The 24415-nt window shown below is 37.8% G+C and overlaps 1 protein-coding gene across 1 annotated transcript in view; it reads left to right on the top strand.

The window, feature by feature from the left end:
* The window catches only part of IGF2BP3 (insulin like growth factor 2 mRNA binding protein 3), a 79552-nt gene that overhangs the window by 49046 nt on the left and 6091 nt on the right, over window positions 1-24415 (top strand). Inside the window, exons 6-12 of the mRNA XM_063303762.1 lie at window positions 2428-2712; window positions 5805-5939; window positions 7338-7460; window positions 13373-13508; window positions 14632-14763; window positions 19805-19924; window positions 22939-23013. Coding sequence (XP_063159832.1) covers window positions 2428-2712; window positions 5805-5939; window positions 7338-7460; window positions 13373-13508; window positions 14632-14763; window positions 19805-19924; window positions 22939-23013 — 1006 coding nt within the window. The remainder of the gene's footprint in view (window positions 1-2427; window positions 2713-5804; window positions 5940-7337; window positions 7461-13372; window positions 13509-14631; window positions 14764-19804; window positions 19925-22938; window positions 23014-24415) is intronic.

The following is a 24415-nucleotide window of genomic DNA, read 5'->3' as shown; positions in this document are numbered from 1 at the left end:
GTTACATGAATGGGACTTACACTCTCTGTATTTATGCACTTTTTACAATTTGCTGTCATTTGGTGTTGGAATTCTCAGATAGTTTAATAAGATTATCTGGGAAAATAAAAAAACATCTTTTTGCAAATGTTGGAGTGTTATACAGGTAGTCCTTGGATTACGACAGCAGCTGGGACTGGGATTGCCATCACTAAGCGATGTCACAAAGCATGATGTCATGTGACTGCATCACTTAACACCGGCAATCCCAGCAGTCTTGGTTGGCGTTGTAACCCCAAAATGCACAGGTCGGGTTGTTAAGCGGGAAGAGGTAGGAGTCCCAGGTAAGGAGCATGGGGGGGGGATGCCACAGGCAGTGCTAGAAGGCATGGGTGGGCTGGCGGAGGCTGCAGGTAGGTGGATGCTGCAAGCATATGCTATGGAGTGTGGGTGGGTGGAGGGTGCTATGGAGTATGAGATCCCTGGGATCTCATACTTCATAGTGGGCTCCTTGGGAGAAAAAGCTGTGGAAGCAACTTACTGGGGTGATGTGTGACCTTCCCTGCCAGCTTCCCCATTGACTTTGCTTGTGGGAAGCCAGCAGGGAAGGTATCAGACTTACTAGATAGAGTGGACAGGAAACACAACTAGATAAGCTAATTCTACTTTATTGTAGCTACATTAACAGAATCTTGCAAGTCTGAAAGTATAATTCTCCCACCCTCTCCATTACAGCCCAAGAAACTACGGAGAGTCTCTTCTGAATCTCTTGGCCCTCCCACTATCCAGTTGTGGGCTATGCTGTTTCTTGTCTGATTGGCAGCATTTCTTGGCTCATTCTCCCAAGGTCTTTCCCACATACCATTACAGAAGGTTGCAAATGGCACCTGAGCACCCGGATCATGATCACGTGAATGTGGGGACACTGCGATGGCCAGAACTTTGAGGATTGGTCGTAAAGTCCATTTTTTTAGCACCATCATAATTCTGAATGGTCATTGAATGAATGGACATAAGCCAAGGATGTATGCCACATAAATTAAGTAACTGACATTTAAAATGAGTATAAGAATTTTAATAGAACTAAATTTGGATAAAAAGTACTTTGATTAGCATATTAATTGATTCCCAGTGGTATCTTTCTCCAGTACTTCAAGATTTGTGTGTATTATTCAGTAGGAATATCATAGTATAATCAATTGGTCTGAGAAAAACTGTTCATTAAATCTCACTGCATAGAAGTAGGTGGTGCTTTTGATTCAGACGTTTATCATTTTCTAGTAAAAATATATACCTCTGGGTCAGGTTCTGCATAAAAAGAAAGACTATATATTTAATAGCTCAACTATTAGGAGGAAGCTATAAAACCGTACTTTCATATTTATAGTCTAAAGAGTCATAAAATCAAGGAAGAAAGATGAAAGGAAGATGAAGGGAAGACAATTCAAATCTAGATAACTAACCGGTAGTCCTCACCTAATGACAGCAGTTGGGACCAGCAGCTCTGTCGCTAAGCAATGTGGTTGTTAAGTGAAACGTGACCACGCCTGACTTACAACATCAGTTCTGCAATCATTAAGCAAATCACCCAAGGTTGTTAACCACAATGTCACATGACCACAACCTGCGACTTAACTGCTGGCTTCCCCATTGACTTTGCTTGTCAGAAGCCAGCTGTGAAGGTTGCAAATGGCAATCACGTGACTGCGGGGCGCTGTAGCCATCATAAATGTGTGCCGATCGCCAAATGCCTGAATCATGACCATGGGGATTTTGCAGCCATCATAAGTTCAAGGACCAGTCATAAACATACTTTTTCAGCACTGTTGTAAGTTCAAATGATCATTAAACAGGACAGTTGTTAACTGAGGGCTACCTGTACTTAAAATTTGAATTTCTTGGGCATGCTGGAGAACAGGATCCAACCCAGAGTCCAGCTCTTCCCCATGTGCTTCGTAGTGTCATCAGTTAGGGCCAGAGGCCTTCCTCTTATCATGTTGCCTACCTTCCAGTGATAAGCAGCTTTAAGACTCCAGCCAATCACACCTTCATTTGTCTGAGGGCTCTCTCTGCCAATGCATGCCTATCTGTAAAGAGAAAGTTAAATGTGGCTTTTCAAAAGCCAGCATTCGAAAGACCTCCCAGCTGGGAATGCTTTAAGATGTTGGCTCCCAAAGTACTTTTTGCCCTAGGGAAACATGAGAAAGGCAGAACTTCAGAGAAGCTCTGTTTCAGGTTGCTATCAATGCTGCTTTCAGTGTGATTCTAGGCATTTCCTCATGAGGAATAAAGGAGATAATACTTTAGGCATGCAGAGAAGGGCCTTATTTAAGAAGTTATGAGCCAGATGGGAGAACTTACTGCTCCAAATGAAATGCTATAATTGATTGGCTTCCTGTTCTGCAGCTTCATCTTTCAATAACTTACTTTCTTTGTCAACTTATATAGAGCAATTGAAAAACTGAACGGATTCCAGCTTGAAAACTATTCATTAAAAGTTGCATATATTCCTGATGAAATGGCAGCCCAACCGCCACCTCAGCAGCATCCTCAGGGGAGACGTGGATTTGGGCAGAGAGGTCCCCCTAGACAGGGTTCACCAGGTGCAGCAACAAGGCAGAAACCACAGTCTGATATTCCGTTGCGGATGCTTGTTCCCACCCAGTTCGTAGGAGCTATTATTGGAAAAGAAGGGGCCACCATCAGAAACATCACAAAGCAGACACAGTCAAAGTAAGTTGCTGTATGAATTCTTTATTATCTGTTTTAAAGTGTTACATTTGTTGCATTTCTGTTAGTGAAATAACTCTAGTTTTTAATTGGAAAAGAAGAATATGACTTCTTATCATCTTGCTTTTTGAATGTTCAGTTGAACAGAAATGGTGCCAACTGGGTACATTTCAGTAATGCTGTTAAGAGTTTTTGAAGCATATTTTTACATGTTAAGAATTCAGACAAACAATGGAATGTGTCATATTGCATTACATTGTTTTGCACCTATAGTTCCCCAATCTAGCTATTAAGGAGGCAGATACTCAACAGGATGGAAGAGAAGGGATTGCATGGATAAATAACTCATTCTTGGGCCAGTGCATCATAGTTAGAAAGACTGTGTTGTCTTTTTTGTCCATTTGTTCTTTTATTTAAAAATGAGTTATTTAACTTAATAGTGTTAAGATCATTATGAATTACTTTTTAAAGCTCAAATGTAGATTTTAATAAACTTCATTGAGGTGGGGGTTTTTAAACTTACTTTCAATAACATTTCAATATACCATTTTATTTCTTTTAAAATAGTCATTTTTAAACTGCTGTAGGATGAAATTAAGTTTAGGTAGAATATGAAGCATAGTCAATTTGTGAACTGAAAATGGGAGGGAGGAATTTGTATGAATGGGAGAAACATGGATGTCTGTAGGATGCTTCCAGTGATCAAAGCTAGAGTCAGGACCAGAAATATTGGAACAAGGATAACTGTTTTGGCATTTGGCCTCTGTATACCACCACACTGAAGTTGAAAGGAAACACACCCAAATGGGAGCGAAGTCAGGACTTTCAGCTGTAATTCAAGGGGTCTGACAAAAGTGGGGCACGAACCATTCAGGAAGTACAGCCAGTGGCATACACACACACCCATCATTGGTGGCTCATAAGTAATGGAACGAATGGCTGACAAGAAGCTGCATGGCCAGGTGTGGCCTGTTTCCTGGGTACCCCATGACCAATCAAGCAGATAAAAGGCCTGGAGGTGGTTCTGAGTGTTACATTTGCATTTGGTAGCTGTTCACTGGAACTCTCAACATGAGGTCCAAAGAGGTGTCCATGCGAGTGAAGGAGGCCATCATTAGGCTGAGAAAACAAAATAAACCCGTCAGAGAGATAGCGTGTCCAATATGACAGTTTGGAACATGCTGAAAAAGAAGGAATTAACTGGCAAGCTCAGCAACAGCAGAAGGCCTGCAAGACCACGAAAGACAACTAAGGTGGATGAACGCGAATTCTGCTCATGGTGAAGAGGAACCCTTTCACAACATCTAGCCAGGTCAAGAACGCTCTTGAGGAGGTAGGCATGTCATTGTCAACATCTACAGTCAAGAGACTTAGTGCCCCACATTTGTCAAACCCTTTGAATTACAGCTGAAAGTCCTGACTTTGCTCCCATCTGGGTGTGTTTCCTTTCAACTTCAGTGTGGTGGTGTACAAAGGCCAAATGCCAAAACAGAATCCTTGTTCCAATATTTCTGGTCCTGACTGTATATTGATAAGTGACATTGATCAAATCACTTCTAAACTTTAGTTTGGGTAAGCAGATCTTATAACAGTGGGTGAATATGACTTATTGTGACTTGCCTTAAAAAAGCTAAGCACAGTAGGCCACTGGAAAGTCCCAGGGCTGCTAGACTGGGAAGTCGGAAAAATATCCCAGAATAAGGTACAGGTAGTCCTCAACTTAAGACCATTCATTCAGTGATGGTTCAAAATTAGGACGGTGCTGAAGATATGGACTTACAACTGGTCTCCGAAGTTACAGCAACCCCTGCAGTTATGTGATGAAAATTCGGGCATTCGGCAGCCCATCTGCACTTAAAACCACAGGGATGCTTCAACTGTCCCCATCTGCCTATTTACCCCCCAACTCTAACCTTTTGGCCTCCAAGCATCCTGCCTTGCGGGGCAGGAAGCAGCCCCAGAACTGTGCAGAGCTGGGGCTGCTTGCCATGCTGCGGCTCAGGGGCTTCTTGGCATGTGTCCCTTGTGGCCTCCTTTTCAGCTTCCTACATGTGGCTCCCTGAACCAACTCCTGGCGCTTTCCCATTGGGCAAAACCACTTCTGGCCTTCCCCATTGGCTGGCATTCTTAATTGGGCCACAGTGCTGGGCCACCACATGTAGAAAGTGTTTGCCCGGAGTAGCATGGCAGACACAGGTCTGAAAAGGAGACAAGAGCTTGCAAAACGAACTCCAAGCATGCTCACTTCAGACCAGTCAGAATTGTCCTATTTCTGTTCTTGTGTTTGAGGTGTTAGAAAAAGAAGGATAGCTAGCAGAGTGACACAGCCAGGGCATTAAGGCAAGTGCAGAGGGGCTTCTTGGCACACCAAGAAGCCCCTGAGCAGCAGTGTGGCAAGCAGCCCCAGAGCTGTGTGGTTCTGACGCTGCTTGTTGCTCTGCAAGGCAGGTTGCAGAGTGGCCAAAAGGGCAGAGATGGGTTGGGGGAGATACCCAGGTGGGAGGAGTTGGAGGCAGTCCCTTACCTTACTGAGGCTCGGGGCTGTGGGGGACCAAGCCCAGAATGGCTTGGATTGGGATGGGTACTCGCTTAACAACCTGCAGTTCTTGGTTGACAGCAACAAAGAGTGCTGGGATTAAGGTCACTAAGCAGTGCAGTCACGTGACATCTTGCTTTACAACTGCATCACTTAGCAACAGAAATTCTGGTCCCAATTGTCGTAAGTCAAGGACTACCTGTAGTGGCAAATCATTTCCATGGAGTCAAGCTTAATTTGAGAGGGACTTTATCTAAAATTTGGTTAGATAAAAAAATTGACAGATTACTCTCTTTAGGACTTGGTCTAATCCCTCAAAGGAGCTTTTTGGTCAGAAACAGCCTTTTCTATGCATGTTCATCTTACAACAGATGCAGAGTAAATGAGGCTAGACAGCAAGACCACGTGGATTGAACTGAATGCATCTCTTGATACTAATGAGAATGCATAGCCATAACCTGACAGCTAGTTACAACATTTGGATTAGATTGTATTGGTTTATTTGTGTAGAACTCAGTTTTTGAAAGTCACAAACATTTTTACATTTTTTTCTTTTCAGAATTGATATTCATCGTAAAGAAAACGCAGGAGCTGCTGAAAAACCAATTACAATCCATTCTACTCCAGAAGGGTGCTCAACTGCTTGTAAAATTATCATGGAAATAATGCAAAAGGAAGCTCAAGACACTAAATTGTGAGTAAAAGTGTTCTAGTAAATCTTTTTTTTTTAAAAGAACATCTCAAATAAATACTTAATTATGGCGAACAAATTATATATAAAGCCAGTTTGGAATATTAGGTTTTAATTCTGTCCATATGTGTTGAAGAAAACAGCAAAGTATATCTATAGAGATAGATGTAAATGCTTTTATAGGAAAATGTATAATAGAATTTCAAGTGAATTTCTAACATTTCAAAATAGCAAATTATACACACACACACACACACACAAACAAAGAGTCCTTCCCAATATATTTAGCAATCATAATGTAAATAATATCTTGACTGTTGCATAAATTAAACAATAACAATTGAAACATGATGGAAGTGTTAGTAACAGTTGAAGCTGCTGCTAATTTTTAATGAGAAAGCCGTTCTAAATGATCTAGCTTTCTTGTGTCACAGAGCATTTCATAGGAGGTTTAAAGTCACATTGGCCTAGGAAATAACTTTGCTTTCTCCAGTCTATCAATCCTAAAGTAACCGTAGTACAGTGCTTCCATTCCTAACTTCTCTGATAACACAGTAATACAGGGTATAAGTTTTGATCAAGGAGCTCATATAATTATTGTAGGACAGCACTGAACATATTCTTTCTTCCCCAAACTGTGATAAGCTGGTTTCCTAGAGAGATTATCGGTACTGAATATAAAAGAAGTCACAAGCTATTATTAGAGATAGGAAATAATAACTGATACAGGTTTTTTCCCCTAGAGTTACAAGGAATCTTACTGTGAAATATAAATAAATTTTGCTTTAGAGTCAAGTATGAAAACCAATCTGATTAAAATAGCAAAATCATAGTAAATTTTTAGCAAACACGTAATATATTTAAAATTAAGCCTAATTTCAAACATATTCCTGGATAAGAAACCAGTTCTTCAGAGCCTTCTAAACCTTGGGGGGTTACTATTTTACTTTTGCAAGTCTACCAGTTTCATATGGAATAAAGTCTAATTGATATTGCACACTTATTAGAGGTATTTCTGAAGTATCCAGATTGCCTTGGAATCCATCTGTAGTCTTAATGAGGAACTTAGTACTCTAAATAAACTTGCATTTAGAAAAGGTGAAATTATATTAGCTGGAGATGGTAATTGTGTTGTTAATGATCAGTAGACAGTGTAAAGGTAAATGTACTCAAAGCAGTTTGGAAATGATAGGCTTAAAGCTTCAACTATTAATTATTAATTAATAATTCAACTATTAATTATTTTTGAGGAAACTTAATTTTCCAAGATAGTTTGAGAACATCTTGATTTATACAATGAACTCTCTGAACCTGATCATGGAAAAATGACTCAGCTTCTTAATTTGTGATTGATAAATTATGTGGCTTTTTAGTTCATACGAATCTCTGGACTGTTTACAGCACAGAAGAAATTCCCTTGAAGATACTGGCACATAATAATTTTGTTGGCCGACTCATTGGCAAAGAGGGACGGAATTTGAAAAAAATTGAACAGGATACCGACACTAAAATCACAATATCTCCGTGAGTATTTAGTGTTTTAAAGATTTTTTTAAAGAAAAGATTTATTACTGGGCATCCATTTTTCTTCTCTAGATATCAACTTGAACGCTTATAAAACCAGAAGAGCCAATTCTTAAATCAAGCAAATCTGTTATTCATGTGATAAAATGAACTTTGAGGAAGTACATAATGAGTCAGTCTTAAAATGATATACTTAGAACTACTAACTGCCAGTAGGGTTTTATGAGAAAAGTATTAACTGCATTCATCAAGTTGCTGATTCCAATAAGTTATGCCTATACAACGATCAGTGTATTTTCTTTGCATAGAAATGTGATCTGTTAATCTTCTGTTAACTTATTTTTATGTACATAAATATGAGTAAAGACTATGACGCATACATTAGTTTCTCAGATATGTCATAGATTATAAGGTGACCTTAGACATGCAGTTGAAATATTGCATCTGAAAAATGTTACGGAATTCCTCAGAGATGTTAATATTTCCCATGCAGTGCATTCTGTCTCTAAATTTGAGTAGCATTTCATGACATACTCATTTGTATATTACCAAGTTTCATATTTTTTGTCGTCCAGTAAGGATATTACTACTACTACTACTGTGGATGTTGTCTTGGCACTGGTTTGGAGTTTTTGAAGCTTTTAATCTTGGGTAACTTCAACCTCCATGCTCTGGGGAAGGATCCAGTGTACCTTGTGAATTTATAGCCTCCAAGGGGATCATGGGCTTATTGCAAGTAATTGCAGCCCTAAAACACATGCGAAGGCACAGTGGACCTGGTCTTTACTTCAGAGCAGATGAGATGTTATCTGAGGATGGAGGACACTGACATCTGTTTTTTACTGTGGTCAGATCATTTCCTTGTCAAACTATAGATAAAAAGATCTGGATTTCTGCATGGATGGCAAGCCCTTTAGAATAGTCTGCTGCAGATGCCTAATGGATCCAGGAGGATTCCAGAAGGCACTTGGGGATTTTCCTGACCACCTTGCAAACAATTCTATCAGGCACCTAGCCAGTTTCTGGAACTTAGGGAAGACAAGTGTGCTGGATGAAGTTGCTTTAGTAAGGCCTCTTCCCAGTTTTTGATTCCAAGCAGCACCTTAGTTTCCAGGGAACTGAGGGAAATGAAATGACTAAAAAGATACCTAGTGTGATGGTGGTAGAAAACCAGAAGTGGATATGATTGAGTACTGATCAGAGCTCACTTTTGAGTTTTCATGGTAGTAATAAGAGTGGCAAAACATTGGTAGTTCTCCATGCTTACTGCATCTGCATATCTTGACCCTGTTTATAGTTATTTAGACCTTTTTAGGAAAAGAAAAGCAGGAAAAGCACCTGCAGGTTCAAACAGAAGAATTTGTGGATTTCTTGGCAGATAGAATTGCTCATATCTGCTCTGAGCTGGTCATCAGATAAAGGTACAGGTAGTCCTCACTTAGCAACTACAGTTGGGGCTGGCACAACTCAGTGGGTAAGTGAAACCCTGGCTAAGTAGGAAATCACCTGACCACAGTTGTGCTTTCTGGCTTGAAACTGACAAGAGTAATCAGTTTCACACCTTTGCTTTTGTTTGCCCCCACCCCTTGGAATGCTCACCCCCATGCTGGATAATTAAGGGAATTAATGTTTGTATTTACATTCATTGGAAAGGAAGGGATTAGAAGAGAGTAAGCAGGCACAAAATGGGGAATACGCATTGAAAGCAATGAGCCAGTAGCCACAAGCGCACTAGGCAAACGAGGGGGCGTAAGAGAGGTTGCCTACAGAAATCACTTGGTGGGACCCTTCTTTTCCAGTAGGGTGAGGGGAGAAGAAGGGCTGCAGTTGGCATGTGGGAGAGGAAGGAGGGCAGGGAAGCACCAGAGCGACCTGGGCACCAATGGGGGCAGGGAAGAGGGGCGCATGGATGTTTCCCCTCTCTTGCTTTAAAGACCCGAGTGGGGGTGATACATTTGGATAGGAGGGGATCAGCAAGGGGAGAAAGGGGGCATCCCTAGCCCAATATGGGCGCTGGAAGGTGGGGAGGGGGAAGTGGAGAAGGACGGGGCTTCATGAGGGCCCTGTTGCGTGAACTGCCTCACCACTTTGCTCCTCTTGGGGGCTGTGCACAACCGGGCCCTCAGCAAAGCCCTTCACTGCTTCCTCCTTCCCGCCTTCCAGTGCCCGTACTCTGTTTCCCCCTTTCCCCAAGTGAGTTTGTGATATGGGGACTTGGACTCTCAGCTGCTCCTTAATCAGCAGGCTTGTATCAGTCAGGTTTCAAACGATTTTTTAATTTAGGTTGTGCAAAATATCCCAGCCATGGAACAGCCAGTTTTGGGTGGTCCATGCCCAGGGATAAGAGCATGGAAAAGGCAAAGGCAGGAGTGGCACATATTAGTAGTTAAGGAGAAGGAAAGAAAATTGAGGAAGGAGCAAATAAGCCTGTTAGGTATGCCACATTTTAATTCAAGCATGTTGGTGGCTAGGGAAAAGGAAGGTGCTGGCAAAATTGGAGGGTGGGCTGGTGCACAGGCTGTGTTGAGGAAGATTAGGTGGGAAGAGGGACAGGGTCTTGTCCTACTCGCCATACAAGAATTCGTCTCAAGCTGAAACCCAGAACAACCAAACAGCATTGAACCAAATGGATTGGTCAAACTTCTAAGCCAAAACTATTCCATTCACAAAACAATTTTTTCCCATGTCATGTGCATCTATATTTGTAATTGTTTACAATTTTAAAATAATTCCTAATGATCTCTTTAATATTTTTATTTTAGTACCGCATTTTTTTGATCAACCACTATGAAACTACAATAGTTGGTGGTATTCAAATATATATAAATCTCATGTAAGAGAAAGTAACTGCTGCTATTTTTCTCCAGTGATACTGAATTTTGACTCAGTTTGACTACAGTATGGCTCAAAATTCATAATCATCTTTAAGGCCATGTAATTTCTGAGTCCTTTTATAGTCTTACAGAATGGAACTGATGAATGAGATTTCGTCATTATTTTCCAAATTCATGTCTTGCTTTTCTCAGAAGAAATCTATATCTAGGCTCTAGCTAGCTCAGTAGAGAAGTAGTTGGTACCAGTTTGAAAGAACATAGTGTAGCTTTCTCAGATGGTCTTCAGCCATAATCCCATGTGTTCTGAAGTGCATGCAATGTTATCATGACCTCACAATACAAGCCTAATCAACAGAGGTATTGTATCTGCATTATCCATTCTACTAATTAATGAAGAGAGAACTCATTCCACCCAGAGTTCTGTATCTGGTTTTAAGAAGATCCTGTTCCCCATTCCTGATATGCTTATCATGCAATTAAAAAACTTCTTCTCTATCAGAAAAATGAACAGTTTGTGAAACTGTTTTTCTCAGTACAGGGAATAGGCAGAGAAGGAATGCTGCATTTCTTGTTTGGGTGAGGTAGAGTATTTCCCTCTGAGGAAATACCTTAGCTGCCAAGACAACGAAATTGTACTTGAATGCTTCTTGTTTGAGTGTGAGCAGGAATCAGGACTGAGAGCCAAGCACTTCTCTAGTTGTTCTGTTCACTGAGTATTCATGTTTAAGTCCAAGGAGAGGAATGTCAGAGGTTGCTGGTAGCTCATAGGGAACAGTATTTTAAGTCTGCCAGTAGGGATTCTTCAGATTCCTCAGTGTAATAGTGTTTCAAAGAAATGGCTGTTTTCTGAATGCATACTACCCACAGTTTCTGCTACTGAGATTTCACACAGGTCATAGAGCCCTTCTTCACTCTGCCCTTAAGTTCCTTAGGGTCAGAGTTTTGTCTTGACATAGTGACATTGGCTCAGAGAATTGGAGATGGAATCTGTATTTTTTTACACTAAGTATAGGTAATCTGACTAAGAACCAAATGATTGTTCAGACACCTCTGTTCATACTTTTATGTTAAAATGGTGTGCTTTTTGGATATTAACTTTGTCTTCCTTGCTTCTGTCCTGATACTTGAGAGAAGGAAGGATTGGATGCTTATATAAGGATCCAAGTTGTACTAGTGAGTTGTGGGAAGATATACTTCGTTGTAGACAATCCTTGGCTTCATTTTGGTGCTTTGTTTGAGTTAAAAGGATGTGTGTTTTTGTAATATTTAATATAACTATTGAGTCAGAAGTACGTTGTGCTCACCAGTGAAGAATAACTTGAACTAAAGGAATCTGCAAACATCCATGTCTACAGGATGGCTGTCTGAGCCAACAACTCTAGCATCCTTTAGGGGACATATGTAAGGCCACATTGTGTGCAAATGTTTCTCAGACCATTTTTACATAATTGTAAATGATTCTGTAGCAAGTTGGTTTGGTGGTTAGGGCACCAGGCTAGAAACCAGGAGGCTGTGAGTTCTAGTCCCACCTTAGGCTGGGTGACTTTGGGCTAGTCTCTCTCTCAGCCCAACTCATCTCACAGGGCTGCTGTTGTGGGGAAAATAGGAGGAGGACGGAGGATTAGGTATGTTCCCCACCTTGAGTTAATTTATAAGAATAATAAAGGCGGGATTAAAAAAAAATCTTTAAAAAAAACCCCCCAGGGTAAGAAGCAATGTTTTCCAGCATTTTTGAAAGAAGGTCAACTTGTTTTCACTGATCTCAGTTTTGTTTGCTCCTGCAAATAATTAAGAGATTATTACAGCCCCACCCCTCCAGAAAAGATCTTCTGTTTCATTCTCCCTTTCTCTGCATTGTTCCTCTTATGTTTCTTTGTTGGAGTTGTCGGATAATAAAAGAAAACACTTCAGTGTAGTTTTCTTAATTTTTTTTATGGCACCCAATGGACTACAGCTCTCAAACTGGGTGGGAACTCCCTCCCACCTCCTGAGGCAGGAAGTCTAGTAGATCAGCTTTGCTTCCAAGTACATGGGAGGAGGAACTCTCCATGACACATTCTGCAGTAAGTCCAGTATTCTGTGGTAGACTCCAAAGGGATGCTGAAATGATTTAAACTATACATTTTAAAGGTCTGCATCTGGAAAGCCAGGGGAGTCGCAAGTTTTCCCCCTCACATAAGTCAATAGCACGGAGAACTGTTGATCCTCACTTTTGTGAGGGAGGGGTTTTTTAAAAATAGGAAAGTTGTAACAGGTAGCATCATTTGAATTGCCAGTATGCTGTAGTTAAGATTTATTTTGTGTCCAGTCTGTTTTATTAATTATTATATCTGTGTGTCTGTCTGTGTTAGATGATTAGCAGCCATATATTTGCTGGAAGAGGAAAAGTAATTTTATCCTAGTATGTCTTACTGTCAAAAGACTCTCATGTTGTTTTTTTTAAATTGTATAAATTTCTGGATTTGTTCAATTTTTCCAGTATAATTGCTGATAAAATAACCATGAATTGAACAGTGAAGCCCTTTGTCCCGGAAGCAGCTGTGATAGTACATATAGCTTTAAAAAATGTTAAACACTGAGCATTATGATGATACAAGTTAAATGTGTGGCTTTTAATATACAGTACATGGATACAGCACTGCATTTGCACTTAAATAACAATCAGATTTAGAAAAGTGAAAACTTAATTGTTGAACATTATCTTCTGGAAATAGAAGACATTGGAAGGGAGGCCAGATCCTACTGGGTTGTTGCATAGTATATGCTTATCTTCCCAATCAATCCATGTCTCTAGTAAGTGATGACTCAAGAAACGAACCATATTTTGTTGAATGACTGGCATTCTAGTTGGACCTAATTATATTACTCATGAAGATGGATTGGCTGATGGTCAGGCATTCTTGAATCTGGGGTTATATAAATGATACATCCAGGAACTGCCTATGCTAAAGCTTTATCTATGCTTATCTGAAGAATTGTAAATACTTTCTAAGTTTATTTGAAGAATAATTATTTTCAGTTTCAGCTTCATATATTAGCTATTACATGCATATCAGTTCATCTCTTTCTGCTATGAAGATTGCAGGACTTGACACTATATAATCCAGAACGAACCATTACGGTTAAAGGCAGTATTGAAACATGTGCCAAGGCTGAGGAAGAAATAATGAAGAAAATCAGGGAGTCATATGAAAATGATATTGCTGCTATGAATGTAAGTGCATTTCTTATGGTGGGTGTAAGTTTGCTGCTATTTTATCCAATATTTATCCAAATAATTACAGTAGGGCTGAAACTCACCATCAGTTTCAGGAAAAAAATTGTTTATACATGTTTTGCCCTTTCTGTTGGAAAAACTAATAAAATGTATGCATATTAAAGAAATGCAAACAGGCACCACCCAGTTTTCCCCATTCCTAGGAGGAGAGTCCAGCCAGTCATCTTAGAAAACCCTTGCCTGCCCTGTTGTATTTTAATGTCATAAGTAGGATTTTATGTATCCTAATTACGTTGTAAAGGTATCACATTTAGTTGGCCTATATGTTCTTTGTAAATGATTTGAAAGAGGTTATTTGAACATGTGTGTGTATGAGTGCAGCATTTCTTTAAAGTAGCCATATCTTTTTTCAGGCTAATACCTAAGTCAGAAAGAAGTCATAACTGCTTGAATGGGTCACATTAATGCATTGACTCATAATACTTTAATAGTGCTCCAGAATAGCTTGTTAGGTATTCTGTGATGGCAAGTGCATTTGGCTGTTGATCATTGTGATTGAAAGGTACACTAAATCATTATATTGGATGATGAACAGAAAACTTCAATCTCAGGTGACTTCATGATAATTTCAACTCTTTTAAGAAGACAGTTCCTATTTCTCCTAAATGAATATTGTAGTAATCTCTCTTCATATACTGTATTTAACCATTTGTGAAGGTAAAGTTGTAGGACATGCAAAGTCGAAGGTACGATTGTAGGAATATAGTGGAAAGATTTCATTAAATTTGTTACTGAGATAAGATTTGGGGGTGTTCTGTAGAGTTTCATTATGCTTTTTTAAACTGGCTTGGAGTACTGCTGTAATACCATCAGCTGAGGTACAGTATAGCATTATTTCATAGAATCAAAAGTTACTTCTAGCAGAATAGTAGTATATTTATATTGTTATATATAAGTTGATACAAGTTTCTGATATTAATTTTTAAATTAATTAACTACTTTAGCTTCACTCCAGTTAAATTGTTTAAATTTTGACTGCTAAACAAGAAAGAGTCCCTTATTTAAGATATTAATTATTTTTATTACATTGCTGAACTAATTATCTTTCATGTCATTCTAGCTTCAAGCACATTTAATTCCAGGGTTAAATCTGAATGCCTTGGGTTTATTCCCACCTTCTTCTTCAGGGATACCACCTCCCACAGTGGGTGTTGCTTCAGCCGCTGCTGCCTCTTCATATCCTCCATTTGGGGTAATGTCTGTTTGTATATTTTGGACAGTAGGTTATAACTGTTAACATTTATATATTGGATGACTGAGATGTTGGTATCCCTGATTTAGTAGGAATGTCTAGTGTGACTTTTCATGATGTTGAAGTGTTGAAGTAGAATAGCACAACATGTGAAGAGAACGACAGTTCACACAACATTTGGGTAGGTAACATTTTAGATTAGATTAGAGAGAAGTATATACATCCAGTGAGAATATGACCAGCTGTGTCCCTGGGAATCAGATAAATGGGGAATTCTGGGGTTGATAAGTGATTCTTGTCCATATACATCTCGTTAAAGAATATCTGAAAATTATTATTAAGTCTGTCATTGTCCTGATAGTGGAATTTACTACAATTCTTTTTCACTATTGTCTAGCCATACTCCTCTGTCAATATATTGCATGTTGAAGCTGTTTATTTAAAACAATGTTTATACATCTGCCCCCCATCATTTAATTCTAGTGTTTGTGCCATAGACACACACAGACACACACATGGCAAAATATATATCTGATCTAACAAGAGTTCCTGGAAAGTAGTCAGTGGTGACATGGCATTATGGCAAGATGTTATGATTCAGTACCTCTTGTATAAGGTGTTGTTTTGGGGGGATTATATTGTGCTCTCATTCGTTTCTCTTGAGAGATAGTTTTCCAGTAAACAAATGATTTCAGTTAAAGAAAACACAAGAAGCTGTCTTACACTGAAGAAGATGAATTATCTAAGTTTATGTGGTCTTCGCTAGTCTTCCTGAATCTGGGTACACTCAAGATGCATGAACTTTAGTTTCCAGAATTTTCTAGTCGGCATGCTTAAAATGACCACTGGCAGCTTTCTAGGTTCCAGACAGGGTATTTCCTAGCCATAGTTACAGAGGCCAGGAACTGAACCAAGGATTTCTTTATGCAAAGGGTAAATCACTAAACTGTTGTTAAAATCTATATAGGTTTTGTTAGAGACAATGCAGAAAGCACCACTTACTCTCTCATATGTGATAATACCTCCTTTCATTTTCATTTGTATATATAAATTGTCTTTCAATGAGGTATTTTTAAGAATGGTTGTTGTTTCTGTTGTTAGTGTCATGAGTAAGGATGGCGAGCAGGGGGCTCCCATCCAGGCTGTAAAGCACATGCGTAGTACTGAGGAATTAAGCAGCCATTCAAAGAGACACAGATCAGGCCCGCCTTAGCCTTTGGGGTTTATATGTCTGGGTTTTCCCACGCTTCTTCAGTTTGTTAGGATTCTGTTTATGTAGCAGTAATAAACATTAGAGAACTACTCCTCGTCTCAGCGTGTGTCTCACTGTTACGACAGTTAGTCTTTAAACAGGTTTTTCTAAAACAGTTTTCTTGACTGTAAAGACTACTTTATACAACGGAATGCAACATACTTATTAAAAAGAGACAATAACTATGTCTAAATACTAAATACTAATCAGAATCATTAAGCCAGGAAACCTGAGTTTAGTCATTTCAGATCCTCAAACAATTCACCACAATTAAATAAATAAATAATGGTATATGCCAATCATTGGCCATATAATCCACTAGCTTACATGTATCAAGTTAAAGGGAATTTGTTTTCTGGACACTATTAAAGCTTTTTCTCTGAATCTCAGCATTTAGCATAACTAAGATTCCTACATAGACAAGGGCAACATTTAATTTTCTTCACTGTATAAATTATTTTGGGATTTGTCATTTGAAAATAGAATGATGGTTTCATTTAAGTTCGCAAGGTATAGTACTATAATGAGGTAAGATTGTAGGCAGGAGGGTAACATAAATGAATTCATGATAGAAAAGTGCTGAGAAAGTCAGGGTTTTTTTAATCAGTTCAATCGTGTCTGATTCTCATAGACTGCCTGGACAAGTCCCTGCAGTTTTCTTAGCAAGTTTTTTTCCAAAAGTGGTTTGCTATTGCCTGTTTCCTAGGGCTGAGGGAAGGTGACTGGTCCAAGGTCACCCTGCTGGCTTTGTGTCTAAGGCAGGACTAGAATTCACAGTCTCCTGGTTTCTAGCCTGATGCCTTAACCACTACACCAAAATGGCTCTTGAGTGTCAGTAGTGAAATTCATTTAAGGTGACAAAATAATGCAGATGCCTTTTAACATATTTAGAATTGTAGATGGTTCTGCTAAACAATATAAAAAGTACCAACTGCAGCAACTGATTTTCAAGAGAGAATGTAGGAATACTTAGAGTGAGTTCAAATTTTGTCGGCACAAGTTCGGGGTTTTTAATAGATTTTTACGTATGCGTTTTGCTTTTTATACAGCTGATGCAAATTTATTTAGGAATAATTTGAAGTCAGTAACAATATGGAGTAAAAGATGAGTTCATTTCATATTAGATACAGATACCTTTTTGCATTCAGTTACTAAAAATAGCTGAAAAGCCATTGTGTTTTAAGATACACAGTTTTTATGAGGGTGATATTGACAAAGATGTCAGAGCCACAGTCAAGAAACATAAATGGCTATTTCAAAAACAAGCTCAGTGACACTGCTGCCCTTACAAATCTGTCTTGGAACTGATTTAAACAATATTGTTTCAAGTGACTATTGGATCTTCTACTGATTCAGAGCTATATGTATATATAGTTTGCAATGCATTATGTGTAAGATATTTTTGTAACAAATGTTTCTCTCAGACTACAGGCCATTATCGCCAACTGCCATGCATGATCCTAGAGTTTAGATATTTTAAAACAATACTTATTGTATTTTTAATTATATTTTTTAAATTGCTTATAAGCTGACAGGAATAAGGTTTACTATGATGTGATAATCACAGTGATCACGATGATAGAATAGTTTGGGGAGTAGCTTTGGTGATTAATCTAGACAGCCAAGAATAGATAAAATTTTGAAATTGACTGAGCAATTTATTAGTCCGTTCCAGGATTATACTTGTTATTTATTCTGGCCTGCTTGGGTCAACTTGCCATGCATCTGCCAAACCTTAATAGATAGTGATAGAACATTTACAGCTGTTTCACTATAATATAGATGAACAAGTTCCTTTTGGAAAACTTGTAAATTAATAAAACATGTATCTTAAGTGTATTTAAATTTCATAATAAAATTTAAATTTCATAATAAAAATAAAATCAGATTTGATTATAGAACAAAACCCTGAATATATTTGCTGCAAAAAGAATGGTCAAAAGCTTGGTTTTAAATAAATCAAATTCAGATGTTCCTTAGGTTTCCTCTATTATAGCCATTAACAGTATTTGAAAAATGGTGTATATCAACTTTATTTTAAATCAGGGGAGTCTCCTAGTATTATATAAACAGTAATATTAAGTACAGTAAGTTCTTTTGAAAACCTTAAACTTCAATTTAGAATTTGCAGTCTATCATTGGAACTTTTTGTGCCATTTAATTCCTTTGAAAACTATACTTAAAAATCACACAGAATTAATGAGTTTAATCCATAAATGGCAGAATACTCCGTTGAAATTATGTTACGTAAATTGTTACTTTCTTATAGTGTCAATTAGATTGTGAAGGTATTGGCATTTACTGCCATCTTTGGTGGTAATGCCCAGTCATAAACTGAGGTCAAAAACCTCTGGAGAAATCTAGAAAATTTCCCAGAAAATTTCCCAAAATTACCTCTTTCACCTTAAATCTTGCTGTAGGTTTATTGTCCATATTTTTGTGTGTATACATTTATGCAAGATTATGCAAGACTTAGATATAGTATACATTATTAGATGCTAGGTTTATATTGAAAAATACTAGAAAACATAAGCATGTATAAGTAGTATTTTAAAGTGTGAGAAATTCCTTCAGCTGAAAAATGAGCATAACAGCATATTTGGGAGAGCTCTCCTGTTAAACCTAATAGATTCTCTTTGTACAGATGGTATTTAAAATATTTGCATTTTTTTCATTCTTCAATTTTCATTCTTGGTTTTTTTTTTCCTTTTTAGTTTTTGTCTTGCTACCTTCTTTGTTCAGTTAGAAGATAAAAATTAGTAGATTAATTATAACTTCGTTATGTGCCCTGAAGGAAAATTGTCATTAAAAAAAAAAAGAACTCGAGGACATTAGATAAGACATTAGCAAAACTTGGTAAAATTCTCTATTGAACAGACTATAGCTATTTTATGCCTATTTTTTACTGCATATATTCTGAATTTACTGCATACGCTTCATTTTAAACCACTGATTTTTTGAAGTTAATTGAGTGTGTGTGTAATTGTCTCTCTCTGTTAAGCATTTGATTTAAATTGTATATTTAATACCACTTTTAAAACCTAATATTTTATAGGTATAATCTTGGCTTAAGAATGAGTTTGGTGTTGTGGTTAAAGGTACTTGGCTAGAAACTGGGAAATTGTGAGTTCTAGTTCTCTCTTAGGCAGAAAGCCAGCTGGGTAACTTTGGGTCATTTACTGTCTCTAAGTCCTAGGAGGAAGACAATGGCAAACCACTTCCAAAAAACGTTACCGAGAAAATTGCATGGATTTGTCTATATAGTCGCCAAGAGTCAAGTCAGCAAATAATAAAATGAAAAAAGAAATCTTGGCTTAATGTTATTTTCAATATGGAATTTTTGCCTATAGAATCCAAATGTAACTCTATCCTATCTAAGGGGCTTCTGTGGTGTTCGTTTTCTCCTCCTTTGAAGTCCCCTCTGCCCTTTCCCCACAACTTGTTTGAAAGTTAGGGGAGCTCTTCAAAAGTACCACTAGGTCTACAGAAGGCAGGAAGAATAAGCAAAGATCAGCTGACTATTTTTTCTTGGATTCGGTTAAATTTGTTTATTTTTTACAAAGCAGTTGATCTGATAAGGAATATCTTCTTGCAGCTTTCAACTTTGTAGTTGCATGCTTAATGACACTGATCGAAGCGAGTATTTGTAGCTCAGGGTTGAACTGTGGAGTCCTTGGTTCTCTCTGAACCTTGTTGTTTTCTTGCAGATGTTTCATTGCCAGACTAGGCAGTGATAGTGACACTGCTTGGGTTGATCATAGCCTGCCTGTGTTTTCTTTCTCGTTCCAGCAACAACCAGAGTCTGAGACAGTTCATTTGTTCATCCCAGCCTTAGCAGTGGGAGCCATTATTGGCAAGCAAGGGCAGCACATCAAGCAACTTTCTCGTTTTGCAGGTGCATCTATTAAGGTAACATTAAACTGATCAACTTTAAATACCACAGTCTTCTTGACTGTTACAGCAAGTTTCTACAGGCACTGTTCTGTGGCCACCTTACAGACCATGCCTTGAATATCAAGCAGTAACTGGTACTTCGTGTTTATAGAATGGATATTCCTGGTTTGTTCAGAGACAAGATAATTACAAGAACGTTTTTAAAAGTTATTTGAGAGGTGAAATAGAAGCTGTAAAAAAAAACCCCAAACCTTCCTTGGTGGTCATGACTTTTAGATAATTGTTCTTAGCATGGCTTAAACCTTTAGGCCATGTTTTTGAACTGAAGCTTAATTGTTCCTGCAATGCTTTAAATGTTTAATTCAAAACAAGAAAAGCAAATGGTTTACTATTTGAGAAGCCTACTTGTCTAGACTTCAGCTCATTTCATATATTTCAAGATCAGACATGTCTGATATTTGCTGAATAAAGAAAAGCCATGCAGCAGCATCATAGCAGAAAGCATTTAGTTTTCAGGAGATGGAAGATGCTGGATAAAAAATATTACTCTTCACAATTAAATTATTCCTTTCCAGTAATTTCCAGTTGCCAAATAGTGCATCTCTGATAGCAGGATATATAATTACATAGAAATATGTTTAATCCAGATGAAGGACTTTAAAGAAAAAGACCATTTCTAACAGCTGTACCCTCATAACAAGATTTTTTTAATATAATTTTTATTAAAGAAATTTTTAAAAGAATGAAAACAATACAAATTTTGAAAGAAAAGTAAGGAAGGTAAAGAAGAGTAATAAGTAAGTGGGGGAAAAAAGTGCAAAGAAAGAAATAGAAAAGAAAAAGAAAACAAGCTGCTTCCGGTCTTCTTAACAGCAGTTACAAGTACATTTACATTTTACCCTCTCTCTCTAAGGTTACAACATAATTTCCTTCTTTCCATAATCTACCCTTTCTAATAATCAAACCTATAAATCACAAGTTCACTTTTTACTTTTTTAGCAAAAAGTCCGTAAGGGATTTCCAGTCACTAATAAATGTAGTTATTGTCCTTTCTCTATCAATTTTGCCATCTCTGCTAATTCTGTCATCCTTACCCACCATTCCTCTGCTGTGGGTATTTCAGAGTCTTTCCGTTTTTGTGCATATAATCTCACAGCAGTTATATGTAAAAACAGTCTTCCATAAGTCTTTTCTAATTGTCTATTCATTAGTCCCAACAAGATGAGTTCTAGTTTTAATTGAATATTAATCTTTAAAATTCTTTGTAACACTGGACGAAAAATATTCTGGCATTTTTGCAAGTCCACCAGGTGTAATAAAATGTGAAGATCACTCCTTCCAGTCCCATCAAAATGGTATCTTTTTCTGTTTGAACTTGTCAGTAAACAAAAAACCTCTTTTTGTTGTGCAATATTCTGATCAGGATTTCTTTTAAGTACAATCACATCTGCATTATTAATCTTCAGTCTGGTAGTAAAATGCTGCTGCAAAACTTGGGTCTAGTCTTCTTTCTGACAAAGTGCACAAGAATATCCCTTGGTACATTTCTTAATTTTGAAGATCGCGTGTTCATTCTATACCCTTTGTCAATTTCTGCCTCCATATCATCTTCATCCCATTCCGAAAAGTTGGTTAAAGATTGAAAAACCTTTTCTTTGGTGTCTTCCCCAGGATCCTCTGGAACTAGTCTTATGTCTCAAGCAAAATTCTTCTTCTCTCAATTCCAGTAATGCCAGATTGTCTAAGTCCTTTTCCATCTCTCTGTTTATTATTTCTGTTTTACTTTCTAAAATTTTCACTTTGTCATTAATTTGTTTAACTTCTCCCGTAAATTGTCCTATAGGGTCTTCAATTTTTTTTTGGTAACTTCTTCTTTCATCTCTTCTTTTATCTTTACAAGCCTTACTTCCATTCTCACTTTACAAGCAACCAGCTCACTTTTAATACATTTGACAGATTCAGGTACCTGCTTCCACATCTCTTCAAACATCTGCTGTAATATTTCTGGAGTAGTCCCCTTTTCTGTTGGTTGCGCCAATCCTCTCCTTCGCTCACCAAGTCTTGCAGCTTTTCTGGTGGTTGCCATTATTTTATTTATAATCCAAAAGTAAAAGTAAATAAATTATGAAGATGAAAGTAAAAGGCAAGCTTCTCCTTTTTTCCCCCCCTTTCACCTTTCCTATACCTGTAAGGCTTTAGTCCAGTCTATCTCTCCGTAGTTTTAAGGACACAATCGATCTCATGTTACACTTATCTCCTTGCTTTGTAAATTCTGCCAATTGTCTCTTCCCTTCGATGTCAAACAATCAACATTCCCATGAAGGTCTGGTCTATTTATTTAATTCAAAATAGCACCAAAAGCACTTTTGCCAAAATACTAATCTTTCAAATTTGTACAGTCCTCTTTATCTGTTTACAGTATAACTTTTTTAGTCAAAATCTTGTTAAGCTCTATGCTGTTGTTTTAAAAATATTATTTTCCTCTTTGCTTTAGTTTCTGCAATTCAGAAAGAAGGCTGACTCACCAAGAGGTTGTTTTCTTTTCCTGCTGTTTTCAAAAAGCTCTTTTCAACTGTAAATTGATTGTATCTGAAAGTGAGGATTTGATTGAAGTTAGTGTCCTTTAAAAGGCTCCGGCTTGCTTGTACGAGTGTGCTGTTTTTCCCTTGACCCCCTGCCACTCTGCTCACGAGAAACCCACAAGACTTCCATCCCATGGTCTTCTCACGAGGAGCAGCAGTCCAGGGTGCAGGTGGGCAATCTGTTGGTCTCTCCTTTATCCGGAAAGACTTTCCAGGCCAGAAATCACTGCTGGCTGCTGTTTGCTGCTGCAGCGCTATCTCTGCTCCTTCAGAGACATCTAGTCGGCCATAGAACCTCACCTGGAAGCCCACCCTCATAAAAAGACTTTTAACCAATGTGTTCTGGAATTGAAATAAGTGTATTTTCTTTCTTAAAATGCTGTTCATTAGAGTCCAGAGGGCAGAGGAGGATCTAATCATTTCTTAAATATGTCACTTGTGTTCCAGATAGCACCTGCTGAAGGACCAGATGCCAAACTGAGAATGGTGATAATTACTGGACCACCAGAGGCACAGTTCAAGGTATCATTTTAAAGTATCTGATGCTGATTGTTTGTTTGGATTTTGGGGTAATTGGAGATACATTACCAAAAGACTATATCTGATTCTTCAGTCTTCCTTGGAGTATTGTTTTATATTCAAATAAATTGTAGTTTTTAGGTAAATAATAGAATATGCAGAAGTTAAATTTCTGTGCAGTTGCTCCTGTCTAATTTTTATAAACATATACTAATTACTGTACTCAGTTATAAACGTAAGCAGGAAAAACATGTCAGCTTTAAAAAATGTTGCCCCAACAAGAGAAATACAGTAGCAGTATTTATAGCACTCAGCTGGAAATGACAGTGTAGAGCAGGGATATGCAAATAACATGTCACCTTATTCCCCTGTTTTGCAGTCCTCAGTGCCCCCCAAAATCATACAACCTAACTTTTGTGACAAACCATCAAAATGTGATTTCATTTCACTTCTAGGTTATGAAATGGGGAAGGAAAACTCTCTAGCCCTTGGCCATCAGAATGGTTCTCACCTGCTGAGAAGTTTTCCTACACTTGGGTTACAGAAACAATGCTTCCGTGTAACCATAGCACTCTGAATACCCCAAAAAAGCTGTGGAACTGCTACATTTCAGAACATAGTTTCAGTATTTTACTGTTTGAATTAGGTAATCAGATACTACTTATGCTTATAAATACAGAAATGCTGCACAGTGAACTAAGACTGCCCTTGTGATTTTTAAAGGTGTAACTGAGGATAATTGGACAGCTTAATTCTGTTAAAAGATGACACCAGTGCCAAAATTGCAGTTTGACTGAGTTAAAGGCCATATAAATCCTTTAATGCAATAGTAAGATATGAAGGATTTTTCTACATTTGAAACAGTTGCCTGAGGCAAACAGTGGTTTGGAATTATTTAAAGTTTTGGATAACAGGTTATGTTGTGCATGGAGCAAAATGCACCCATATTTCTTATGGCCAATTTGTAATTTTATTACTGGGTGTCTTTTGCTGCAGCATTCAAATAGGAGATTATATCTTCCAAAAAAGTGATTAAAAATTTTTTTCAGACACATTCTGTTGATCACTGTGTCATTGGCTACTTGCAGGTTAATCTCTGACAAATTAATATCAGCTCCAGTGTTCCTGATGCTCTTTTAAGACTCAGTGATGCTTGCACAACTATTAACCATCCTTCTAGGAAATTATGTTCTAATATCCTTGAGTTAGTATTTTTAATATTAAATTGTTCAGTTGATGAAAAAATCAATGTAAGATTTAAAGCTTGGTATTTATTTCTGATATTTTTCTGCTATTCTTATAGTAGAAAATGGGAATGGTGGAAGAATCACAGAAATGCAGTCTTTATCATTATGTACTACTTTCTGTAATTTAGTGTTTGACAGTTTTGATTGATTTTTACTTT

The sequence above is a fragment of the Candoia aspera genome, chromosome 4 (assembly GCF_035149785.1).
Source record: "Candoia aspera isolate rCanAsp1 chromosome 4, rCanAsp1.hap2, whole genome shotgun sequence".
In the NCBI taxonomy this organism is placed as follows: Eukaryota; Metazoa; Chordata; class Lepidosauria; order Squamata; family Boidae; genus Candoia; species Candoia aspera.
Note: the sequence above shows the minus strand (reverse complement) of the source record. Positions and strands in the feature narration are given on the sequence as shown.